Here is a 25,154-nt window from a genome sequence, read left to right as displayed (position 1 = left end):
TGCCTTCTCTCAGGCTGCTGGGGCATCGGAGGTGGAGGCTGTGGCCTCGTCCGAGGCTGCTGAGCCTGCTGCTGACTGGGCCTCGGTTCTGCAGGGCTGATTCTGTCAAAAACACTTCCTGCTCTCCTTTGTCTTGGGTCTTGTTCATATGGTGGTGGGAAGTTATCATGGCTCATTTGGACCTCGGTGGGTCGACCAGATGCATAGTTGGAGGATATGTCGACTCCCACTTCCCTCTCGAATGGGCTTTCACCTCGGCAATAGCCTGGCGAGGCAACCCTATGACTCTGGACCTCGTCCTCTTGCTGATAGTGCCCATGGAGAGCATATGAAGGAATGGGGAAGCCCCCCTGGCCTTGCATTTGGCTCATGGCCAAGTTTTGGTTGGCTATATCCCTCATGTTGGCTGCCATGGTAGCCATTTCTCTTGATAGTCGTGCTGTCGCACGCATCCCACCTCTCCTTTGGTGGTGGTGGAGCCTCGGCCTAGCTGCTGGGGCAGCAGGCTGGGGAGGCACATTCGTACTTTTTCTTACCCTCCTTGGGAGAGTATCTTCGTTAGAACTCATTTTTCTTTTATCAAACTTAGATCTCTCTAAGTGATAGGGGTTCCTCCTGTTCTTTTTCAAGAACAAATCCTTTTTCAAGGGGGGTTGCCCAAATGTTTTTTAAAAACCTTCTACCACAAGGTTGCTCGTGGTTATAGTATGGTTTCCCACAGACGGCGCCAATCTGCTGACCCCAAAAAGTGCGCCAACAGATGCCGGTCCCACCCGCGCTTGCGTGGGTGAATGTCCAACACGCTAAGACATATGGACGGTCTAAAATGAACGGTTTAAAGGGGTGTGGGAGTAGCCCAACGACGCGGGACGGTGATGTTTGGAATCCGGCGGGTTGCTCGTAATCCGATTGTATAATGATTACCAACCGGTGCTTGTAAATGTATAAGTGAAAGTGTATGAACTTGATTTGTGTATTGTAAGTAACTGAGAGAGAGTTGAGTAAATGTAGTTTTTAGTATTGATTCTTGCATTAGCCTTTGACATTACACAATGGAAGTATTTATAGTGATACATATGAAATGGGAGCCCTTGGATGAAGTGGCACGTGGCCTCATCTCCTTAGTTCAAACGTCTGTTCTTAGGCATGAGACTTGACTTGCTAGCTTACGGCACATTTATTGCTTGCGCAGGTCCTTTATACTAGTGACAAGACTTGACCTTTATGCTTATGACAAACGTTCCATCAATCATTCGAATAAGATCTGTGTAGGCGATCTCTTGGGAGAAGTGACCATGGAGGATGCACTTCGGGGCTTCGCCCATTTGACAAATACTTCCACTTGAGGACCTCAGCTACGTCCAACAGGTTCCATGCCTCGGGTCATGGGCCTCGGCTTGAAGCACTTCGGATATAACCCACCTCGGCATGTGTGCCACCTCGACAGGAATGCCACGTGAATCAGGATGAGTGGGCCATTGGTCCGGGTGGATAGGACAGGTGTGACAACACGCAACAGATGCACTGACTATTGTACAACGTTATGAAAAACGGGATATATTTTTTACTATAACATGCAACCCAAATTGGCCAGAGATTAGGCAAGAACTAAAACACAATGATGACATTCAAAATCGATCGGATCTAATTGCACGTATATTTAGAGCAAAATTAGAAGAGTTAAAAAATGATTTATACGAGGAAAATATCTTGAGCCCTATTATTGCGTATATATATATGATTGAATTCCAAAAAAGAGGGCTCCCTCATACACATCTATTGTTAATTTTCAACTCTGGTAACAAAACTTCTTGTTCTGAAGAGGTTGATAGGAAAGTGTCATGTGAAATTCCTGAAAAAAAACAAATACCCTCATCTTTATTCTGTTATTATTAAACACAATATGTATGACCCTTGTGGAAACCATAATCCAAAAAATCTATGTATGGAAGCAAATAGAGGTTGTAAAAATAAATATCCTAGAGATTATTGTAACTCTACTTTATTTGGACATAACTCATACCCATTGTATAAACGTCGTGATAATGGCATCTGTTAAAGCTAGAGGTCAAATGTTAAACAATCGATGGGTTGTATCATACAATCCTTATTTAAGTGCCAAATTTGATTGTCACATTAATGTTATAGTATATTCTTCTATCAAAGCCGTAAAATATTTGTACAAGTATGTATACAAAAGACATGATCGTATTAATTTCTTAATTGACACAAATGAAACAGATAAAGAAATTGACGAAATTTCTGCTTACCAATCTGTTAGATGGATATCCCCACCTGAAGCTATATGGAGAATTTTTTTCTTTCAGTTTGTCAGAAATTTGTCCTACCATTTATTCTTTGCAACTTCATATTAAAAATCACCAACAAGTAACATACAATAGTCATGATGATTTATCTACAATTATTCACAATGAAAATATGAGAAGAACAATGTTGACATGATTTTTTAGAACGAATAAAGTAAATGAGTTTGCTCGAACACTGTTGTATCGAGATTTTCCTACACATTTTGTTTGGAATACAAATACAAAAATTTGGAGTCCAAGAAATAAACAAATTGTTATATGAAGAATTGTCACAGCCAATCTATCTGAAGGAGAACGTTATTTCCTCTGCATTCTTCTTAAGCACATTCGAGGACCAACATCATTTCAAGATTTAGGAATTTTTAACGGGATAACTGTTTCAACTTATCAAGAAGCTGCAATTCTACACGGTTTATTAAATGGAGACAATCATATTGAAGAATGTTTATCCGAAGCCATTGTTTATGAATGCGAGTTTCTTTAAGACGTCTTTTTGCTACACTTCTTACGCTTTGCAACCCTGATAATCCCAAATTGTTGTGGGATAAATTCAAAGTTTATATGATTGATGATTATGTACATGAAAATATATCTATGTAGGTTGTTGAAGTACAAGCTTTAGAGGAACTCAGTTCTATTTTAGAATCGTTAGGTAAAAACATAAACGACTATGGAATATTGTCATTCAATGTAAATGTAGATGACAATGAAAGGTTGAGAAGAATGGTTGCAAAGGAAACAACTAATTTGGATATTCAAGGGGATATGCTTGTGCAACAACCTTAAATAACGAATAACGGTTTGCATACGATACAATTTTAGATAAAGTAAAATCGAAATCGAGTGGTGCTTTCTTCATCGACGGTCCAGGTGGAACAGGTAAAACTTTTTTATATAAAGCACTCTTGACGGCTGTAAGGTCTCAAAATTTAATTGCTTTGACAACTACATCTTTTGGAGTATCTGCATCTCTGTTAGCTGGTGGTAGAACAACTCATTCAAGATTTAAAATTCCTTTAGAAACAGTTGGTGAAATTAGTTGCTCTGTTAGCAAGCAATCATGTTTGGGAACTTTGTTGAAAATGTCTAGGCTAATAATTTGGGATGAAACACCTATGGTAAATCGTTATGCCGTTGAAGCTGTAGATAAAATGCTCCGAGATATTACTGATTGTGACTTGCCTTTCTGCGGTAAAGTGGTGGTTCTCGGGGGAGATTTTCGACAAGTTCTTCCGATGGTACCAAAAGAAAAAAAAATACATAATGAGAGCTAACTTAGTATTCTCTGACCTATGGCATTTGTATTTACATATACCATTAGTTGAGAATATGAGGGTGAAGTTGGATCCGACATTTTGTGATTACTTGCTCAGAATTGGAAATGGAACAGAGGAAGACATACTTGTAAGTGCATTAAGCTTCCAAACGATATAATTTTGCCATTTGAGGATGAAATTACATCTTTAAAAAAATTAATACATCATGTTTTTCTAAATATAGAAACATATGCAAATAATTTACATGTGATGGCAAACCGAGTCATTCTTACACCTACAAATGTGCTGATCATATTAATAGAATTTTACTCGAATATATTCTTGGTGAAACTTATATATATTATCATTTTGATGAAGCAATTGACAAATCAGAACAAAGTTTGCAAGAAGATTTTTGAATAGTTTGACCTCAAATGGTATTCCACCGCATGAACTGCAGCTTAAAGTAAATTGTCCTGTGATGTTATTGCGGAATATCAATCCTTCCGAAGGGTTATGCAATAGAACAAGCCTTATCTGTCGAAAATTTGAGAAGAGTGTAATTCTTGCCGAAATTGCAACAAGTGAATATTGTGGAAAATATGTTTTCTTACCAAGGATTCCTTTTACACCTCTTAAGAGTGATTGAAGCTCAATTCTATTTAAAAGAACTCAATTTCCAATTAGACCATGTTTTGTAATGACAATAAACAAAGAACAAGATCAAACACTTGATTTCGTTGGTTTGTATATTCGAGAACCAGTTTTTTGCCATGGTCAGTTTTATGTAGCATTATCAAGAGTAAAAATAAGCAGATCTATAAAGGTTTTACTTAACCCATCAAACATAGAGAATTTACACAAGACATACTAAAAACGTTGTGTACAAGGGAATTCTTTCATTTATACATCCATAGAACTACAACTTCTCATGAGTAGTTTTGATATTTGTCATATCTTCATCCACCTTTTCTGAGATCAAATTGAATCTGCTTCTTCGACGACATACCTTTTGACAAAGGTTTTTACTCTAGCTTGATAAATCAATGATCTATTTTCACTTGTGCTTCTTAACTTCAACTAGATGGACGTATATAAGATGTTCTGTTGGAATAAATTTTTCAATCATCATATGTACATGTAGAGAAAGTCAAAAGCACTGGTGTTGGATTGACTACTGCTGCTCTTTTGTCCATGGTATTTTTTACGCATATTTTTGTTCATTTGTAGCATTTTATTTGTTAGATTTTAGATACATACACATTTCTCTAATAACGTTTCCCCACCAATTACCGAATTTTGACATGAACATTTAAATTTTATTTTTTTTCGTTTTATTCTCTTTCTTATTCTAACCATTTTGTTATTTTTGTTTTGAGGAATTTGAGCATTTGTTCCAAGTATATATAAACTACAAATTGTGTGTGTTTGGTGTTGGCAATCCTTGGAGCAAGCTTATGGGTACAAACTATATATTTGGCCTTGTACTACAAAATCGGAGGTAAAATAATTTTCACTAGGTTTATTAATTATTAGCTAGACAATTAATTGATAATATTTCTTTTCCAATCTGATTGTTCTAATTTAAAACTGGTATTTGATTTGTATTTTTAAGTTATGGTTAATTCTATAATATCTAATTGTAACGTCACTTGCACCTCCAATTTTAACAACGTTGCATTGTAGTTTATGTCTGTTGCAATTAAAAGATTGAATGATTAAATACTATCAAAAGGGATAATCTTTTGATTTATAAGTAATTAAAATAAGGTCTGTTAATATAAATATTATAAATTTAGGCACTAACCTTTATTTTTTCTATTGATACTGCATTTAGTTGCTTCTCTTTTTCTTATTTGAGTTCTGTTATGTGGATCTTTCACTTATTTGAATTCTGAAGAAAGGAGGTTGTTCACTCGACGAAGACTTGCTCCCATGACAAGCATATCATTCAAATCTGATTAATGTTTGTTTTATTTGAGTGCTTTGCAACCTTCTTTTACTGCCAATGGTAGCATGTTTGATATAGAAAATTGGATAATGTAGATAGTATTATGAAATGTCGAGACACTCAAGATTAACCAACATTCATAGAAACCGAACCAAGAAATGCAGAAAATAAAAGTGCAGAAATAATGAACACGATGATTTTTTCGGCCGAAGCCCCAGAGGTTCAGCACAAGTGCCTAATCCCCTGTTGAGCATCCACTATCAATGGATTTAGCTCGGTTGCACTATAAGGCCCCCAAAATCAGGTAGTAAGTATACAATGTTTCCAGAATATTACAATATACAATTCACAAAGACTTATCTCATAAAGATTCACCAAGGCAGACCACGGTTCACGAAGAAACCACGAACAGATCACTCAGACACTTAAGTCACAGGAACAACCATCCAAGAATCACATGACTTCACAAGTCATTATACAACATGTAAGCTATTCCACACAGAAAACACAAGAAATCACCAAGATTTCATCAAACCCGACTGCACATCATATGAAACCACTCAGGTTTCCATAAACTCAACACGGCAGTTCAGCAGCTTAGAGATCTATAACATATTATGGATTAACTCAAGAAAGAGTTCTGAAAATCACTCAAGAAAAGAGCCAAAATGAGAGATTCATCGAGAGAGAAAGAGAGGCGACTCAAAAAACCCTCGAACTCGAGAAGCCGAATGGAGTTAAAATGAAAACCAACAGCCACCCAAACCATTCAGGGTTAAATACATAGAATGATCCAGAATCATATCCAACGGCCAAGAGATCAGCACATGTCACAATTCAGTTAACTCCTTCCATTAGTAAAGTGTCACTTTACAGAACACGCTTTTTGTTAAAATTGTGGAAGCATAATTTAAATCAAAGTGATCAGCAGTTTGACTCCCAACATATTATAGATATAATAAGCTAAAGTTCATTTTATTGTTTAGACATAACCAATAATACTTACTAAAATGCACCAAGACTGTTTTGAGATATTGTTTGACCAATTGAAAATGATGACAGCAGTGCATTGAAACGCAAAGGGAGAACGAGGATGAGAAAATGGATTCACAGAAGCATAAATTTGATGATAAAATAGTGGAAAAGAAAGAAGACCTTCGTCAGGTGGTGTCAGTGTGGGTCCAAAGACACTCGGGTCATCCAAGGATTTGTTTGAATACTTCTACAAGTTTTTTCTAGACTCCGAATCTCAATATCAACATGGTAAAGTGAAAATATTGTTTTTATTTCTAATATAATTAATTGGGCTGATTATTCTTATAATATTATCATATGATTCTTCTAGCCTAACATGTGTGCAGTATTTTTATTATTTGTGCCATCAAGAAATCCAAACAAGTTCGAACGAGCTTTTTTGTATTCCAAGATTGGTGTGCTCAAGTAAGCAACCATCTTGTGGAAGTAGGATATGGAATGGGAGCCCCCAGGGCACATCTCCAAGTGGTAAAAAGGGAGGGTGGAGAAATCCAACTTTGCTTGAGGCTGCCGCATCGAGGGTTCGAATCCTGAAATATGGATTTGGCTCTTGGATAAGTGCAAGTGTACAAGCAGTCTTCCACCCTGTACTCTTGGAGGCATAACTTATGATTTACTTCCCTCACGATGCTCCAGGACAGGGGCGGTGGGGGACCCTTAAGGTTGGGGTTCAACCTTTTTTTAGGATATGGAATGGGAGTCTTTTCATTTCTCAGTATTTAGCAATATTTCACCTTTAATTTTTTATTGTGTGTTTGGTTCTTCTGGTTTCTTCAACTCTACTGTTGAATATTTTATTTCTTTTCATATTCCGTTTGAGGTTAACCTTTAATTTTTTGTTAGTGTGTTTAGTTCTTCCAATTTCTTCAGCTATAGAGTATTAATCATATCAAAGTATTAATTGCAAAATTGTTTAAAATATTTGAAATATATCATTTATTTTGCTGAAAACAATTTTAGAATATCTCTGCATATATTTACTAATTCTGAAACTTTTTCTTTTACGTTGCAAATGTACTTTAGAATTTAATTTTATTTGTGTGGAGACTAGATAATCTAATTCTGAAATTGTCTTATGTGTGTTACTTCCTCGTAGTAAGAGAGTGGTTAATAAAAAAGTTCTAAAAGTCCCTCCTTTTGAAAGAATGGTAATTTTTATTTTTATTTTTTTATTTTTTATTTTTTATTTTTTTTGCTTCTTTTATATTTTCCAAATTTCTTCAATGTCTTATGGTTACCTTTGTATTCATGGAAAGTTTATAACATTCAAGTTGTCACCTGATCATTTCTTCAATGTGCTTTCTGATCATTTTTTTGTCATGAAGTGTTCATTTGTCATTTCAACAGTTAAGAGCATCAGATGATTTTGGCAGTAATCTGGAAGCATATTATTTTTTGCTTTTACATATTTCTGTGATGAAATTTTTTCTTAAGGAATATAATTTATAAATTATTTACTCTGACCCCAAATTTTTGGGTAATGATGTGACCTCTGTTTTACCTCATTCTTGTCGTATGTATTCACTGTTCTTTCTTGGAATCTACCATTCTCTTGAATATTAAAATGAAAAAATTTACAGTCTTTGATTGTTTTACACGACGTAGATGAGATCAGCAGATTACATGCTTATCAAGCATCGATCAGTTTCTTTTTTATACTTACTTTCTTTATAAGTTATTCTACAAATTTCTAGATAAGCATGGAATTTCTTAAGATGATTAAGCTAGCATTTGCAATGTATTTTCTTTTGATAGGCTTTGTTTGATTTTCAATATATTGATTCCAAGGGAAGGGATCAAGGAAGCAATGTTAGAAGGGAAGCAATGTTAGAAGGATATCTCAAAGTCTTGTAGCCCTTTTAATGTTAAGGCACAAATACAAGTACATGAAATGCCTGCTGCTAACAGTGACAAGTAAGTTTGCTTCAAGTTTCCTGATTACCCTTCTTATGGTATAATTAAATCTTTGAAGTATCATTTTGTAACTATTACTTTCCATTTTGTTGACCATTGCATTAATCAATTGATGTTAAACTTGACTTTCTTTCGTCTTTGTATTTCAATCTAAAATTTGGAACGTTTCACTTCATATTTTCTTTTGGTTGTGTCCATGTAAGATCATTACTGTTAGTGCCTGTCTTTCCTGTTTCTTTTTGAAAATTTTGAAATTTTACGAAAGGTAAAAATATTATTAACATTCAATATGAACTTGTGCACATTTTGTTACTCAACTGTAATTTCAACCCGTATTTTTTATTAGAGGTTGAGTCATAAATTAATTTTTTTATTTTATATCTTGAGCTAATAATATAAGGATGTTGTCCTTGGTTTTTTCTTTTTTCTTTTTTTGTTTTTTTTTTTCAAGGTCCACTATTAATTAGGAGATGGCGGTATGGGGTTTTTAAGCCTATTAAATAGTAAATATTCGTTCGATGGAAAGAACTTTACATGAGATGCTTCCTTGTAGGTTATTTTTGGATAAATATGGATAATGTCTGTGTTGCCTCATACTGGTAATTGAAATTCTTGCAACCTTTTGAGTCTGTTATTAATCTTCTCAGTTAATTGATTTGTACTATTTTAAAAAATATAAACATGTAGGATTGGAATACTAGATAACCCCTAGCATTACCTTTGAATTTGAAAATTTTGTACCTTCCAGCTAAGAGGTTGTACAGTGAAGACAGAACTAATTTTAGCCTTACTTTAATGTCGTGCATATATGATTACATAATCAATTTACTTAAGTTTTTAACCAAAAATTTTCCATACTTTTAACTGTTTTGGAGTGCCATAGCTGAGATCAGTGAACATGCTTATCAGGTCTAAGTGAGTTTCTTTTTCATATGTACCTTGTTTATAATCTATGTTACAAATTTCTGGATAACCTTTGAATTTCTTAGGATGATTAAGCTAGCATTTCTAATCTATCTTTCTTTTCATAGGCATTGTTCAATTTTCAATATATTGGCTCCAATATGAGGCATCAAGGAAGCATGTTAGAAGGGTATCTTAAGAGTCTTGTAGCCCTTGTAAATGACTAGGTAACAAATAGAAGAAGTTCGCGAATAGGTTCATGCTACAGGGATAAGTAAATTTGTTTCAAGTTTCCCGATTACCCTTTCATGACATAGTTACACTTTAGAAATATCATTTTGTAACAATTACTTTCCATTTTGTTGATCATTATATTAATCAGCTGAGGTTAAATATGACTTCCTTTTGTCTCCGTATTTCAACCTAAAATTTGGAAGGTTTCACTTCATATTTTCTTGGGGTTGTGACCATGTCAAATCATTACTATTAGTGCATGTCTTTCTTGTTTCTTTTTTGAAAATTTTGAAATTTTATGAAAGGCAAAAAGGTGATTGTAATTCAATATACACTTACGTATATTTTGTTACTTAACAGTAACTTCAACATGTATTTTTTTGTTAAATTCTTATGCTCGGGTAGAGGTTGGGTTAATTTCATTTTTTTTTTCATTGACGTATGTAATCATTTCTTAAAAATCTCAAAGTCCTACTATTAGGGCATGGCGGCATGGGGCTGTTAATCCTGTTAGAACATGCACAGTTTTTTTCGAACCGCAGGTTTCTATTCAAATAGGAACAGCCTCTGAAATAACATTGCTTGTGAAGCTTCGTGCAAATGAAGGTAAGGCAATGGATCCTCATGGATACATCAAAATCAAATGCAATCGGCTCCTGCAACCAAAAGTAATGAGCACCGATTGTTTCCTCCAACATTTTCTTTCTTTCTTTATTGGTACAACTTTCTGATTTTATAATGAGAAGACTTTTACCAAGTCAAATGGCAAGTTCTACATAATGGATAGTATAAAAGTTACCCACTGGTTGTGAATATTAACTGTTTTGTAAAGTACAAAGAACTTAGAAGGGGCATTTAATTGTTATATTACCCCATATCCTACTTCCAAACACAATGAATGTTTCATCCTTCTTAGTGATCTTATGATGCCTCTGTGTTTTGGCATTTGTCCAACAGGTCGATATATTTTCATCTCGAATTGTCTTGTTGAAATATTTTTTACCATTGTAAAACTAATAGCGTCATTATCATCTTATAAATTAATCGATTTACTTGTATGGCTGCTGTATATTTTCTGTATACATATGCAATAAAACCTACAAAATAGTACATTTTACACATAATGGCACCATTATCATTCGCTTAGAATGTCATAATATCATTGGCTTATGAAATTCTAAATGTGACATGATTCTATCAGCCATTAACATATTCTGCTGAAAAAGAATCTATAGTTATTCATTTTATGCATGCTGTAAATATGTAAAAAAACTGGATGAATCATGAATTTTATGCTTGTGTAAATTTTTCTTTCGTAAATAAATTAATATTACGTTAAAAAGAACAATGCTCCAAAAAAAAAAAAAGGGGTTGAACTCTAACCTTAAGGGCCCCATCACCCCGTCTCTAGAACTTTGTGAGGGAGGTAAATTGCGGGATGTGTCACAACAGGTCAGGAAACAAGAGTTGTCTGTACACTGCGACTACAAGGAGTCCAATTTCATGTCTCACGAATCGAACCCCCCACTGCAACTGTTAGCAAACCGTGAAATAATATCACTTTTGTCCTTTACATCACTGGACCATGCTTCAGGGGCAAGGGCAACAATGCTCGTACATTGTAAGGGAGGTAGACTAGTATTACCCAAAAAAAGGGCCAAAAAAAAAAAAAAAAAAAAAAAATTAGTGAAGTAGAAGGGAGAAAGAAAGAATTGAATATTGTGGCAGTATTAGGGTCCGCGCCTTAATCTTTCACTCTCAATATAGGGTTTCGATTCCGTTTATTGCAAATTATTTCGAATTGTAATTCATCTTGACCCCAAATAGGTTCCCCACTTCAGAAAGACCTCAAAAGTAGCCGGAAAATGGTTAGAGGATTGTTGGGAAAACTCGTTGGTCGCTCCCTCTCCGTCGCCGGAAAATGGCAGCAACAACAGCTCCGCCGCCTCAACATCCATGAGTATCAGGTTCCGCCTCTCGGACTCTTTCTTTCACGCACACACACACTCATATAGAAGTGTGTGCATTTGCTTGTGTGTTTACGAATTTATTGGTCTTATTTAGACGTGGAAGATAAAAAATACGCGTGATCCATGCTAGCGAAAAGATCATTAATATACTTGGAAAGTTTTGGTGTGATTTGTTTTACGATTTAGCTGATACGTAGTTTACAGAGGGAATTATGGACAGATGAAATTATAGTTAATCCCTTTTCTAGATCAACAACCTGGACATTTCTCTGTCTTTTGTGCAATGTATGGGAATAATGTTCCTATACCTTTTCTTGATATCAGGGAGCAGAATTGATGAGCAAACATGGAATCAATGTTCCAAAAGGCGTGGCAGCTGGCTCTATTGATGAAGTAAAAAAGGAAATTCTTGATGTGTTCCCCAACCAGAGTGAGGTATTGCAGGCAAAGATTTCCTTATTTAAGTCTTTGTAACTTGAGGATGCTTAGAAAGTTTTTGGCCAGTTATGGAGATAATATTACTTGACTTTCTATGGTTAACCCTTGATCTTGCAAATGCTAATAGTAATTGTTTTGAAGAGAAAATGTTTCACGCCGCGAAATTGGGTGCTGAGGCGTTTTTTCTTGATGAGGAATGTAAGCCTCACATTAAATGAAAAAAAGAGGGGTAATTGTAGCAAAAGCTCCAAACCTTTTAAATACTAGTAGGCTTTTCCCATACCTTTTAATCGTTGCAGCCGTCACCCCTGACCTTTCCAACCATTGCATATGAGGCTATTTTTGATGGTTTTCATGCAAGAAGCAGCCAGTTGACTATCAAAATTGAAGTTGACCACCTTTTTTATAATTTCAAAAGGGTAAAACAGTAATCTTATATTCATCACATCAAATAATTGAAATAATTACATTAAAAAACCACAAAAATTAAAAGGAAAAAAGGACAAAAAATTGTATCTTCTTCCTCCCACCCATTCCCAACCCCCTCCTAAAATCATAAAATTGGCCACGCCACTACCGGCCACCACCACCTCAAATCACCCTCAAAACATCACCACCATTGCCCAACTTTATTCGGTAGCCTTCATAAATCATCGATGACGGCGATTAGTGGTCATAATGGTTTGCATTTGCATCTAACGAGTAGGCGACTGGTGAAGCCGCACCCCAAATCGAAGCCCTTGTCCCTAGTTAAAGTAGTTATGAGGAACAATCCTAAAATTGAATGGAGTTTATTTGTTTTCTGAACATTATTAATTGTGAAAACACATATGGTTTTGTATGGTGTATAGGAGTGGTACTTCGCACTAATTGTCTCTTCATCCATGAATGTTACACCACATCTTATGCCAGTACTCTGAAATATCCATTTTTTGTGGGTTTTAGGATTCGAATTTGTAAATGCCGATAGTGGGCTTATGTTCCAGGTTTATTTTTTTGGCCATTGATGTACAAGGAATTTATCATATTGTTTTGTGCGTCCACATGTTGTCTCCATTGACTATCTACATTTTTTTAAATTAGTTGTTTCATTCCACGTTTTATGTTGGTGTTGAGCAGTAATGAATACGGAGGCGAGTGGTGGGGGTACATATTAGTATTCTTTTCTTTCGATTTTGGTAAGGCAGTGGTGGTAGTTTAAGGGGTGGTGGTTGTGTCGGGGGGTGGGTGCCAGGTGGCAATGGTAGAGTTTCGTCGGCAGTGACTGATGGTGTCATGGCCAATTTTATGATTTTAGGCGGGGGGTTGGGGGAAAGAAGATAGGTTTTTTTTTTTTTATTTTTTTTTTATTTTTTATTTTTTTTATATTATGGTTTTTATTAATGTAATTATTTTAATTATTTGATGTGATGAATATAATATTACTATTTTACCCTTTTGAAATTATAAAAAATGTGGTCAACTGACGGCTTATTGAATGTAAACCGTCTAAAAGGGATATGCAACGGTTGGAAAGATTAGGGGTGACGGCTGTAACAATTGAAAGGTTTGGAGAATGTTTCCTAATATTTCTAAGGTTTGGAGCTTTTGTTGCAATTATCCCCAAAAAAATGGAGAAAAGTTATTGAAATGCAAAATAAGCTCATTATTCATAGTAAATAATCTTCAAAATAGAACATTTAAAGTGGCAAACAAACAAAAGAAAAATAAGAAACTATTTTTTTACTTGGAGGGGACACTGGAGTATTCCATTGTTGATTACACGAAACACAATTTTTTAGATACTATAGTGGGCATTGGATTATTCTCAAAATGAGTGGATTAAGAATTTTTATGTATTGTAACCCACAAACCTTGAGGCTGTGCTATTACGCTTAAGCCTCTAAATAAAGTGGCAAACAAACAAAAGAAAAATAAGAAACTATTTTTTTACTTGGAGGGGACACTGGAGTATTCCATTGTTGATTACACGAAACACAATTTTTTAGATACTATAGTGGGCATTGGATTATTCTCAAAATGCTATTACGCTTAAGCCTCTAAAATTTCCTCAAAATCAGCATTTCGAAGTTTTTTCACTCTAAAATGAGCGTTCAAGCGGGTTTCAATTGGGTTTTTTTTAAACCATGAAGAGAATATATTTATATTTTATATGATGCAGGTGGTGCTGAAGTCCCAAATTCTTGCTGGTGGCCGAGGCTTGGGAACATTCAAGAATGGTTTCCAGGGTGGAGTTCACATTGTTAAGGCTGACCAGGCTGAAGATGTAGCTGGTATGAAGGACAATCTCTCCATTTTCACAAGGAATTCCTAGAAGCATCATATATTTGTGTTTTATGTATTCTCATAGGCATGATTTAACTTCTGGCCTTCTGTAGCTTGATTCTCCTGGGAAATGGGTTGATTTTTCATATTTCTTTCATTTGAGAAACCAAAAAGAGAGATAAAATATCTCATCGTCTACAGAAGTTTTGATAGCTGGCCATGCAGCTCCTGCTTTCTAGGCCATATACCCTTTCCTCGGTGCTTGAGGTTGGGGTTAGGTTTGTGGGGGGCTGACACACTTACGTTATTAAACAGCTAGGATTCACTTATTGGGGATACTATTTGTTCCTCGTCTTTGAATACTATTATTTTGTTTGAAGTAAATTATGCTCATTATGGAAGTAACTTTTAGAAGATTTGTATGTGTGGCAGGGAAAATGCTTGGCCAGATACTTGTCACCAAGCAGACTGGGTCTCAAGGAAAAATTGTTAGCAAGGTTTGCCATTGATTTCTTATTCTGTATATTGTAATTTTTCATAAGTGCCAGGATTGACATGCACAAGTATAATGTCGGGGGGTAGGATATTATGTTGTCAAACATGCATACTCTGTCATGTCCTGTTTTTGAGGATTCCTTGGTGCTGCTTCTTATTATCATTATTATTATGACAATGATAGCCTTATGTAAATATTGAGAAGCAATTATGTCTTGCCAAACTTCATTTCCTAAAAATTAAACATAACTTTTCCCCACATGATCTTACATGGTATGAACTATTTTTTGATCTTCTAAGGACTGTACAAAACATACCCTTACACATAGTTACATACATTTGTTGATCAAAAGTACTTTATGGAGTAAAATTTCTTGAATTCGGTCTGATATTTATAATGATCATTTCCTCTAATCTTTTTAAAATTTGATTCAATGTGAAGGTATATTGTACCCTTTTATCATTGTTAGAAGTGTTATAATACTCAAAAAAATCATATTTAAATTCATGATATAAGCATCCTGACAGAATGACACAGGATAGTTATTTTGAAGATATATAGATGGATAGTCATGAAATTTACAAATCAATAAAATGCCCCCTAAAGATGAAATATTACATTAGAAACAAATTTGGATTTCTGATTTTGTTTTTGCAACAATGTAAACACTTAATTTTAGCCACAGGAGTTACGAATAGCATGATGAGATGTTTTGTTCTTTGATGCCCAGCTTGACCAATATGGTTTTTGGACTAAACATGGTGTGAATCAGACTCTGATTTTTTGATGAAAGGGGATTGGAACTACCAGTTTCCAGTATCTGTCTAGGTTTTAACCCAACTGTACTCGTGAGCGGAGGATGTAAAAGGTTTTCAAGTTTGCTTATTGAAGGTTTAGAGGACTTTGTATGTAACAGGATTTGCGGTGGGAGTAGGAGAAATTCTTGTAATTTCTATATCATTTTGGCCTCAAAACCACGATTGCAAACTTGATTAATTTAAACGTCACAACGTTTTCTAGTTAGTTTGCTTTGTACTTAGCTTTACATATTCCTATTTTGTTATAATTTTTTTGCTAGTATAGTGGTTTAATATTTGTAGCCATTAAGTATATTGCCCATCTGCCATCCTACAGTTTGCAGATTATTGCATCTAAACTTTTACTTTGACATGGAAGTCATACGTGCTTACTCATTAATACAAGTATTTGAAGATAATCAACAGTTTGATCATTCTCCATTTCTTTCCCTAGTTAAACCTAATGCACTTCTCCTGGATTTAAAAGTTTCAATTCTCTATTGTGCTCGAGTCTGATGATTATACTAAAGTCATCACATGTAACTTTTCTTGCAGGTTTACTTGTGTGATAAGTTGTCACTTGTGAACGAGATGTACTTTGCCATTACTCTTGATCGTAAAAGTGCTGGTCCTGTAAGTTCCTAAAAATTGTAGACCACCTAATTAAATGCTTTTTCCAACTAGTGAAGCTGGTCAAATGTGCTAACGTTTTGTACTTTATTGCTTTGGATCTTTGTGTATTTAGATTATGTCTTCCTCAAATTCACAGATATCTGTGTTATTTTGGTGAGCATCCTTTGTTGCATGTATCATCTATTAACCATCCTGAATGTGTCTTGGTGTTCTCATCAAGTAGCTGTAGATGAATCTCATGGTGTCTCATTAAAGTTGATTAGTTTCCAAATTTTTTTCTCATCTAGCTTTTCTATCGCATTTACTTTTCTTGAGTTCTTTGCTTAGATGGACATTTATCAGTTTCAGGATGTAATTGTTGCGACTTTTAAAAAGAAAATGTATTAGAAATTCAATTTTGCTCTGTATTTTATGATAAACTAAAATATTATATATTTACTTAGGGCCAAATTGATTATTCTTACTCACAGTGGTGGGATTTATTTGAATATACGACCTGAGTAAATGTATTAATATGCTAATTAGTATATGGATGTTGTCATTTCTATAGCTTATTATTGCCTGTAAAAAGGGAGGAACGAGTATTGAAGATCTTGCCGAGAAACATCCGGAGTTGATTGTTAAGGTTGCTCTCTTCACTTTTACTTTGAGTGCTAGCTAGCTGTGGAAATTTTCCCTTTTGGCTATGTTTGCCTTTTACTAATTAGAACGTTTTTCATTTCTTGGCCCAGGTACCTATTGATGTTTTCACAGGAATCACTGACGAGGATGCTGCCAAGGTGGTCGATGGTTTGTCTCCCAAGGTGGCTGACCGAAATGCTTCAATTGAACAAGTGAAGAAGTTATACGAACTTTTCTGCAAATGTGACTGCACATAGTTAGAGGTAAGAAATCTTATTTGCGTTCTCCCAGAAAAAGATTCCTTTATTTCTGTTGATTCCTTATATTCTCTAGGTTTATAACAGGCATAGGCTTCCCTAACTCGTGTTTATGTCTCAAATGGCACCAAAACATTTTGGGCAGATCAATCCCATGGCTGAAACTTCTGGTAAACAGTTAGTAGCTGCTGATGCAAAACTTAACTTTGATGATAATGCTGCCTTCCGTCAGAAAGAAATATTTGCTCTTCGAGATCCAACACAAGAGGATCCTCGTGAGGTATTTGCTATTATTTGCTTTGTATATGAGTGAACCTTGGTGTAGTGCTTTACGCATGCTTTCGGCATTCAAGATGCCAATAAGCCTTTGTTATTGAATTTTTCACTTGTATATAAATTATCAGGTTGCTGCAGCAAAAGCTGACTTGAACTACATTGGTTTAGATGGAGAAATTGGTTGTATGGTGAATGGTGCTGGATTGGCTATGGCTACCATGGATATAATTAAGTTACATGGAGGAACTCCTGCCAATTTTCTTGATGTTGGTGGAAATGCTTCTGAGAGCCAGGTTCCTCCGGTTTTCTTTGCAAAATATCATTATTTCTTTTGCTTTGAATTGGTTTCAAGCATATATGTGGGTTTATTTGATTTTTCCTTATCCGATTCTAATAATTAATTTACAATTGCTAATTATAACAAAGACTAGAGTTTTCGGTGGTTCGAGAAATAGCAAGTTGAACAGAAATCTTTGTTTATTGTTCATAGTTATGACTTGGGTTATTTTAACTGCTTTTTAATAGGTTGTAGAGGCTTTCAAAATTTTGACGTCAGATGAGAAGGTGAAGGCTATTTTGGTTAACATTTTTGGTGGAATAATGAAGTGTGATGTAATAGCCAGTGGAATTGTCAATGCTGCTAAACAGGTAAAGACTTGCATTGTTTTATGACTTTATTTACATGCAAAATAGGCTCTTGTAGTTTCTGACCTTTTTCTTTTTTATGTTCCTCCTGACGGTTAAATCAGTCCTGTTTAGCCTTTACCGTAGGTCATTAAATCTGAATTATTGTGTCGTTCCATCTTTTGACCTTCTCTTTTATTGGCTGCTATATCTGTCCCAGAAGTATTTAATCCCAGAGAGAGCAAAGAATATGATATTACTTTATTTGATGAGTTCATACAAAAATTATCAACTCGTGGAAATGTTCTCTCTCCTCTTAAGGGAGTCATCACAAAATTCTAACTCTGTTGGGTTTCATTCCAAGGTTCAACTGAAAGTACCTGTAGTTGTTCGTCTTGAAGGAACCAATGTTGATCGGGGAAAGAGAATTCTGAAGGTGAATATAAAATCACATCTCTTGTATTTACTTTCAGGAAGCTAATTGTTTTTGCAATTGATGTTGCGAACAGGAAAGTGGCATGTCACTCATTACCGCTGAAGATCTGGACGATGCAGCTGAGAAAGCAGTTAAAGCATCAGGAAGTTAAGACAGTATCGTTGTCGGTGTTTCTCTACATTATTTGAGCACACTCTTTTCTCCATGACTTTTTTGAGGTTATATCTTTTGTATGCTCGTTCATCGTCTCAAGAAGACTTTCAACCAAAAATAAAAATAAAAATAAATTATTTTCTCCATTGATATATGGAGAAGGCTTTAAATCAATCTCGATTATAATAAAGAAAGTAATCAGTAACTTTTTGTTTGTTCGTGTTCTTAGTAAATTTACCAGTTTCAATGGAGTTCTACATGTTGGTTCAAGAAAGTGTTTCTTTCTATCCTTTTTTATGGCGCATTCTTCCTCTTTCTACTGATTTGCTCCAGAATATATGTACCCTTCTCTTTTGTCATCAACAATTGTAGAAAATGCGTACTAAAAAGCAGTGAAAATAATTGGCCATCTTATGCTCCTAGGATGATCTAGGTAAATTTTGTTTGTAGTATTGTGCATTCTTGTCTAGTTTAATAACATGCCTGAATTTTTTCCCTATTGCTATCAAGTGAAAAGATAATAAGTTGAATGTAAAATTATCTGGCGCAACGCGCTAATTTCACCTTTCCCATTAACTGGATGATAGGTACAAGGCATTAAAACAAATATAGAGCTATGGCACAAACAAGAAGTAAACGGATGTATGAAATAGAGAAACTCGGGATTTTTGATCCAGAGAAGCTTGTTTCACAATCCCGAGATACTTTTCTATTAGATAGGAAGGATCGTAGCACAAAGTGCAATCCATGAGAAAGGCGGAGTGCAAAGGAAATAAAGAAATTCTAAGTACTTTTAGCTGTGAAATTTTCTTCCTTGAGTGATTCTGCAATTCTCTTGGAAATACAGTAAGCAGTTGATTCAATTGTGATCATTGGATTAACACCAAGTGCGGTAGGGAGTACACTTCCATCACACACAAATAAGCCTTTTGCTTCCCAACTTTCTCCATTTTCATCAACTGCACCATCTTCCTCATTAGCACCCATTCTGCAACTACTCATCTGGTGTGCAGAACCATACATAGTCCAATACTTTTCTGCCGACCCCGGCCCTCCAACTGCCATAACTGTCTCCAAAAACTCCTCCAAATCCTCATTCTTAGTCCCTCTACTGCTAAATCTTTGTCCATCATTCTGGCAAGTGCCCACTTCAGTTGCTCCTGCTGCAATCAAAATCCTCAATGTCTCTCTCAATCCTACTTTTAGATTATCTTTGTCTAGTCGATGCAACTCATATTTTATCCTACCTTCCTCTTTCACCTCTCCCGAACCTAAGTCTCTGACTAACGTAAACAGCATGGCGGTTCTTGAATATTTTGCCATCCTGTCTTTCATGTCGTGCCCTGAAGTCCATGGAAGGAAAACCGCGAATGAAGCAGGGCCAAATCCAGCACTTTCAATAATAGTCCGGAAATTGGATTCTTGATTAACGACCTTATGGATGGAAGTTATGATTCCTCCCTCGAAATTTTTACCTTTAAGTTCTGATAAAGATTCTGGGAAATATCCCCAGGCAAATAAAACGGGGTGGAGATGAAGATTTCGGCCGACATTTTTGTTCTTTAATCCGCTGGAAACCAGTAAAGGTGGAGTGAAAAGAGCCCCACAAGAAGAAACTGAAATCTTTGCCTCAATATACAGCTTCTTCTTGATGTTCTTGCTTTCAGTATTTGCAATTACTCCCGCACATTTCTTCCTTTTAATCTTTTCATTCTGATCTTTCACCAATAAGAACTTCTCAGCTTTACATCCGGTTAAAATCACTGCACCATCCTTGACAGCATCGACAAGCCAAGAGGAATCGGTTCCTTTTTTATCTCCTCTCCTGCAGCCATAACCACAAGAGCCACAATAATGATTCTCAGAGGAATTTCTAGCAACTCCTTCGACTTTTAGGCCAAGTCTTTCGCACCCTTTTCTAAGAACTTGATTCTGGAAACCTTCCTCCACACAATTCTCTGTGACGCCAATTCTCCTCCACACTGCGTCCATGGCAGATTGATACTCAGCACTACCAAACAGTGGAATCTTTTCTTTATTGGACCATTCATCAAGAACATTGTTTGGAGTTTTAATGCAAGCAGACCAGTTTACAGCAGAACCTCCCCCAACTGTTGATCCTGCCAAACATATAAATTTCCCGTCTACACTCGGAAAAATTCCACCTGATGCGTACAATTCGTTCATGGAAGGTCCTTCCAGACCGGAATAATCTTCCGGCACAAAGTAGTTACCTTTCTCCAGGACGACTACTTTCAGGCCGGAATTCGCAAGAATTGCGGCTGCAACCCCTCCTCCACATCCAGATCCAACAATCACTACATCACATTTGATTTTTAACGTGTTTGCCTTAGGATCTTCAGTCACATGTATGCCCTTCTGAATGAATGATTCCTTTAGTGTTGATTCCCTTTGATTCATGGTTTCTACAATGCCCTTTTCAAGAGGTCTCTCCTTTTCTTCGCTCGAATTTTCCACTGCCTCTACATGGTATCCAATTGCTTCCCATGCTGGATTTTGTGAGTTTTCATCAGCCTGCAACAAATTTTGAATATTAACTTCATGTATTTGAAGGTTAAATTGTATTTGAAAGTGATGCTAATACAAGTCTAGTGTAATATCGGCCTAAGTGTGTGGATTTGTGAGTCGAACCAAATAAGGGTAGTCTTGTTCTGGTTTGAGCTATTAAATTAGTGTTGAGTCGAGATACAAAAAGAAGTGATCAGCAGCAGCATTACCAATGAGAAAAAGGTGTAGAAACTGGTAACTTTAAGCAGGTAGAAGACTGTCCTCAATGGAAGCAGAAAAGTTCCTCTTGACCATTTCTGGAGTATAGCTTCTCTTTTCTTCAGTGGCAATTCAGAGAACTTGTGAACAAAGGGCCATTTCCAATCCAAACATTGATGCCCACAAAGCAAAAGTGTTCCCAATCTGGTTGATAGAAACTTTAGCACTAAGCTTACAATGAACACAGCTTTAAGTATTCCCCTCTTCACCAAAAGCTCTGCAGTCTATCCACAAATAAGCACAAATTGGTAAGACTAAATTTTATCAAAGTTGGATTCAGGTTCGTATATGTGATAATTTAACTGATAAGCATGTTTGCCAAAGAAAAAGAAAATGTAACTCTACTTGTGTAGACTAAAATCTACTCAAGTATGGGTATAAGCTAAATAAGTTAGGAATTCTGACTCATTTGACTTGTAAGCTACGGGAGTAGTAGTTGTGTAGATTTTGATTCACAAAATTTGCGGATCCACTTATCAGAATGCGTTTAGCCAAACATATTTCTTTTTAATTATGGGGGGGGGGGGTTTGTGGTCTAAGCCTACCCTAGACTATAGCCCAATATTTGAACGAAAAATAACCGTCAATATAAAACTGTCGTGTAGAGACATGAATATATAGTTGTTGAAGATCTAGCTACTTTAACAATGAACAGTAGAAAATTAACGTCGTCAATTGTTCCGAAATTTATAAGAGAATAAGGCTTTGTTTGGTTGAACCCCAACCTTAAGGGTCCCCACCGACCCTGCCCTGGGCCATCGTGGAGGAGGTAAATCGCAGGATGTGCCTCCCAGGAGCCAGGGTGGAGAGCACATGGATAGGCCAAGGCTGTTAACCCATATGGTAACTTTCGCTTGCAACAAAGTCAATTTCACCTTGCGGGGAATCGAACTCTGCACACTGCGGCGCTGAGCTCTATCCGCCCTCCCCTTTGCCACTGGGAGATATGCCCTGGGGGCAGAATAAGGCTTTGTTTGCCGTTATTGATTGTTGTTGTATGTGTATCAATGAGATGAAAGATATAGTATAGCTAGCATAATTTACCTTGTCAGGGAATGGTGGAAGAGAACCGGAAGACTCGTAGTACGAGTAAAGCGATTTGTTATGCAAGTTTCCGTTGCTTATGGTATCAACCGGGATTGGAGGTATTAGGACTTCACATACAGCAGCCAATGATTGAATCTGAGATGAGGAGAAGCCATGGTTATAGCTTCTGCTCACTCCTCCCCTCAGCAATGGATGACTCTTTCTGATTCCTTCCATTTTACTCTCTCTCTCTCTCTCTCTCTCTCCCTCTCTTTGTATTCTGTTATTCTGCAAACCTTCAGTTGTGTCATCTTATATAGTGCTAAGGACCCGTTTTGCAAGGCTATTAAATAGTTAAAATTGCTTTTGAAACTAAAAAGCTATTTTTGAACCTATTTCAATAATTTTGTAGAAGTGTTTTGTTTTGCTATGAGAGCTTTTAAAGAAATGGGGCCTAAATATTTGTCTTGTTTCAAGATCTTTCACAACGTCAATAATATGTTTAAAATTAGGTGCATGCATGGAGTTTCCTGTTGCCCCTGTTGAGAAGGAACCTAATTTGTACTTTTGAAGAATGGACAGGGCCGGTCCTGTGGCGAGGCCCATGAGGCCTCCGCCTCAGGCCCAAACCGGATGGGGGCCTCATTTTGGCCAATTTTTTTTTTTTTTTTTTTAAATTAAGGAAGTGAAAGTCGAAAAGCAAACATTATTTTCATCCCTTTCCCTCCTGCAATCCGAGTCACTGCTCCGCGCCTCCACCTACGACCGGACGACCAGTACGACGCCGGCCTTTGACTTCCAACACTTCAACTCCAACTGGACCAGCGGGGCAGCGACCAGGCGATTATTGATCTTTCATGTAGTGTAGGGTTTTATCTAATTAAAACCCCCAAATCCCTGAAATCAAAAAAAATCCCCAAATCGATTTCTGTTGCAACTTCACTCCAAAACCCGAATTTCTAGATTGGTTTCAGTCCTACCGACTATTCCCGTTACTGCCAGACACCAGTCCACCTCCGCCACCAGTCTTCCACTCTTCATTCTTCAAAGTTCAAGCCTTGGCCCAAGGGTCAGTAAAAGTTTTGCTTTGTTGCTTTTTGTTCGGACCTCCGATCCATTGGTTTTGCTTCAGCCTTTGCTTCTGTTGGTTGTTACTATATCTCATTATCCGAAATTTGGAAATAAATTTGTTATTTTTTAATTTGTGATTTGTGAGTTATATTTTGGGAATTCCATCAAAATTTCAAAATAGCGGTAGATAAATAGGGTAATTGGTTGGATCAGTTTTTTGCATTGATTTATTTTTTGAAATTCAAATAATGTAAAGAATTTGCAAAATAGTGGTTGATAAATTGAGTGATTTAGGCATTGTAAGTGACAGTTTACTATTCTTTTCAATATTTTTGTTTCCTCGTTGAGTGTTGATATTACATACTTCACCTTGATAGGAATTTTTTATTGCTTTGATGCCTGATTTTAAGTTTCGTAGATGGCCGGTTACTCTTGTTTCACTCAACTTTCAAAGTTTTGGGAAAGGGCTTAAAGAAGGGAGCCAAGCACCATCCAAACAATTACTTATAACGGTGACGGGCTACCTTGGAGTAGCCACCATCGAGAAACTCTTATAAATAAGTCAGGTCAAGAATCACGAGGTTACACTTTTAATTCTTTAATAAAAAATTTTGATTATACAACTACTTGTAGGTTTCGAAGAAACTTGCCTTAATTTTTTTCTCCATTTGGGAAGTTTTTGCTTGTATTTTATGCTTTAATCGCAAAGACAGAGATTTGCAGAGATAAAGCAAGGGATTATGATTTGGACATTACCATGTAAGGGGTCCCAAATAATTTATGAATTGCAAGACATTGAAATTTGACTTGTACGTTTTTCAAATTAATAAATGATAGTACCATGTAGCCCTAATCCTAAGAAAAAATTTAGTTTATTTATTACCTGTCATTATTGTGATTGAGCTTGACTTATGCTTTCTTTATTGCAGACTTTGGAAAAATGCACGCCAAGCCACGGCCACGTTACATTTTTTGTCACTCAACATCAGGTTTCTTAATTCTTCCTTATTTCTGACATGTTAAGATGTTTAGAGACAGGCAATAGGGGGATCTCCTTTTAGTTTTTTATATTTTTGGTGGAGGGGATATGATACACTTCCTACACAACAATATAAATCTCTAAAGGAATAAATAGGTTTAACTTTGAGTTTTAGAGATTAATGCTTAAAAAGATGTGAAGTATATGAATTTGCATTATGCTATCAATTGAACTCAAGCCACAGACCATATGTGGAAAATGAGTGGAGCCATTTTTGTGAAGTCTGTATCATGTTCATATTTGTATTAGCGTGTAATTTGATGATCATGTTAATATTTGTAATAGCATTTGATGTGAAATTTTTGTTTCAGGGTCAGGAATTGTGAGTCTTGTGACAGTGGAATTTTTGAAGGTGTAACTCCGCAGTTTTCGTCGAAATTGTACTTGTTAGGTAAGCAATGGCTTGCTTTAACTTGTTATTGAAGAAATTAAAAATGTTTGAATCCTTGTCGGCTTATATAATTGTGGCCTGGTCGGCTTATATGATTGATTATTAGAGGATCAACAATTGCACAGGCGCACATAATAACTATATTGAAAACTCTAATTGTGTAATGATTTGAGATATTTTGTAATTGTTTTTTAGGTTAATCATTGGGCATCAGATATAGACTCATACACCATGCCTCCTAAATATGAGTCTGG

At 36.0% G+C, this 25,154-nt stretch overlaps 1 protein-coding gene and 1 pseudogene across 1 annotated transcript; one reads left to right on the top strand and one right to left on the bottom strand.

Annotated features, from left to right (window-relative positions):
• The first annotated feature begins 1,721 nt into the window (after positions 1-1,721).
• On the top strand, positions 1,722-18,882 carry LOC111393270 (annotated as a pseudogene).
• A 241-nt stretch (positions 18,883-19,123) lies between these two features.
• LOC111393269 (long-chain-alcohol oxidase FAO2-like) lies at positions 19,124-22,692 on the bottom strand. The gene is made up of 3 exons (XM_023018722.1): positions 22,418-22,692; positions 21,325-21,597; positions 19,124-21,121 (listed from the first exon to the last, which is right to left on the bottom strand). Exons 1-3 carry the CDS (start codon positions 22,634-22,636, stop codon positions 19,370-19,372), a joined length of 2,244 nt encoding a protein of 747 aa, XP_022874490.1. The 5' UTR covers positions 22,637-22,692; the 3' UTR covers positions 19,124-19,369.
• Between the last annotated feature and the right edge of the window lie 2,462 nt (positions 22,693-25,154).

The sequence above is a fragment of the Olea europaea genome, chromosome 4, assembly GCF_002742605.1.
Source record: "Olea europaea var. sylvestris chromosome 4, O_europaea_v1, whole genome shotgun sequence".
In the NCBI taxonomy this organism is placed as follows: Eukaryota; Viridiplantae; Streptophyta; class Magnoliopsida; order Lamiales; family Oleaceae; genus Olea; species Olea europaea.
Note: the sequence above shows the minus strand (reverse complement) of the source record. Positions and strands in the feature narration are given on the sequence as shown.

Excerpts from the sequence above, each read along its gene's own strand:
- LOC111393269 (XM_023018722.1), bottom strand. The coding sequence starts at position 22,636 with ATGGAAGGAATCAGAAAGAGTCATCCATTGCTGAGGGGAGGAGTGAGC. Across the intron at positions 21,598-22,417 it reads TTCCACCATTCCCTGACAAG|ACTGCAGAGCTTTTGGTGAA; the intron begins GTAAATTATGCT and ends ATTTGTGGATAG. Across the intron at positions 21,122-21,324 it reads TCTACACCTTTTTCTCATTG|GCTGATGAAAACTCACAAAA; the intron begins GTAATGCTGCTG and ends AATTTGTTGCAG.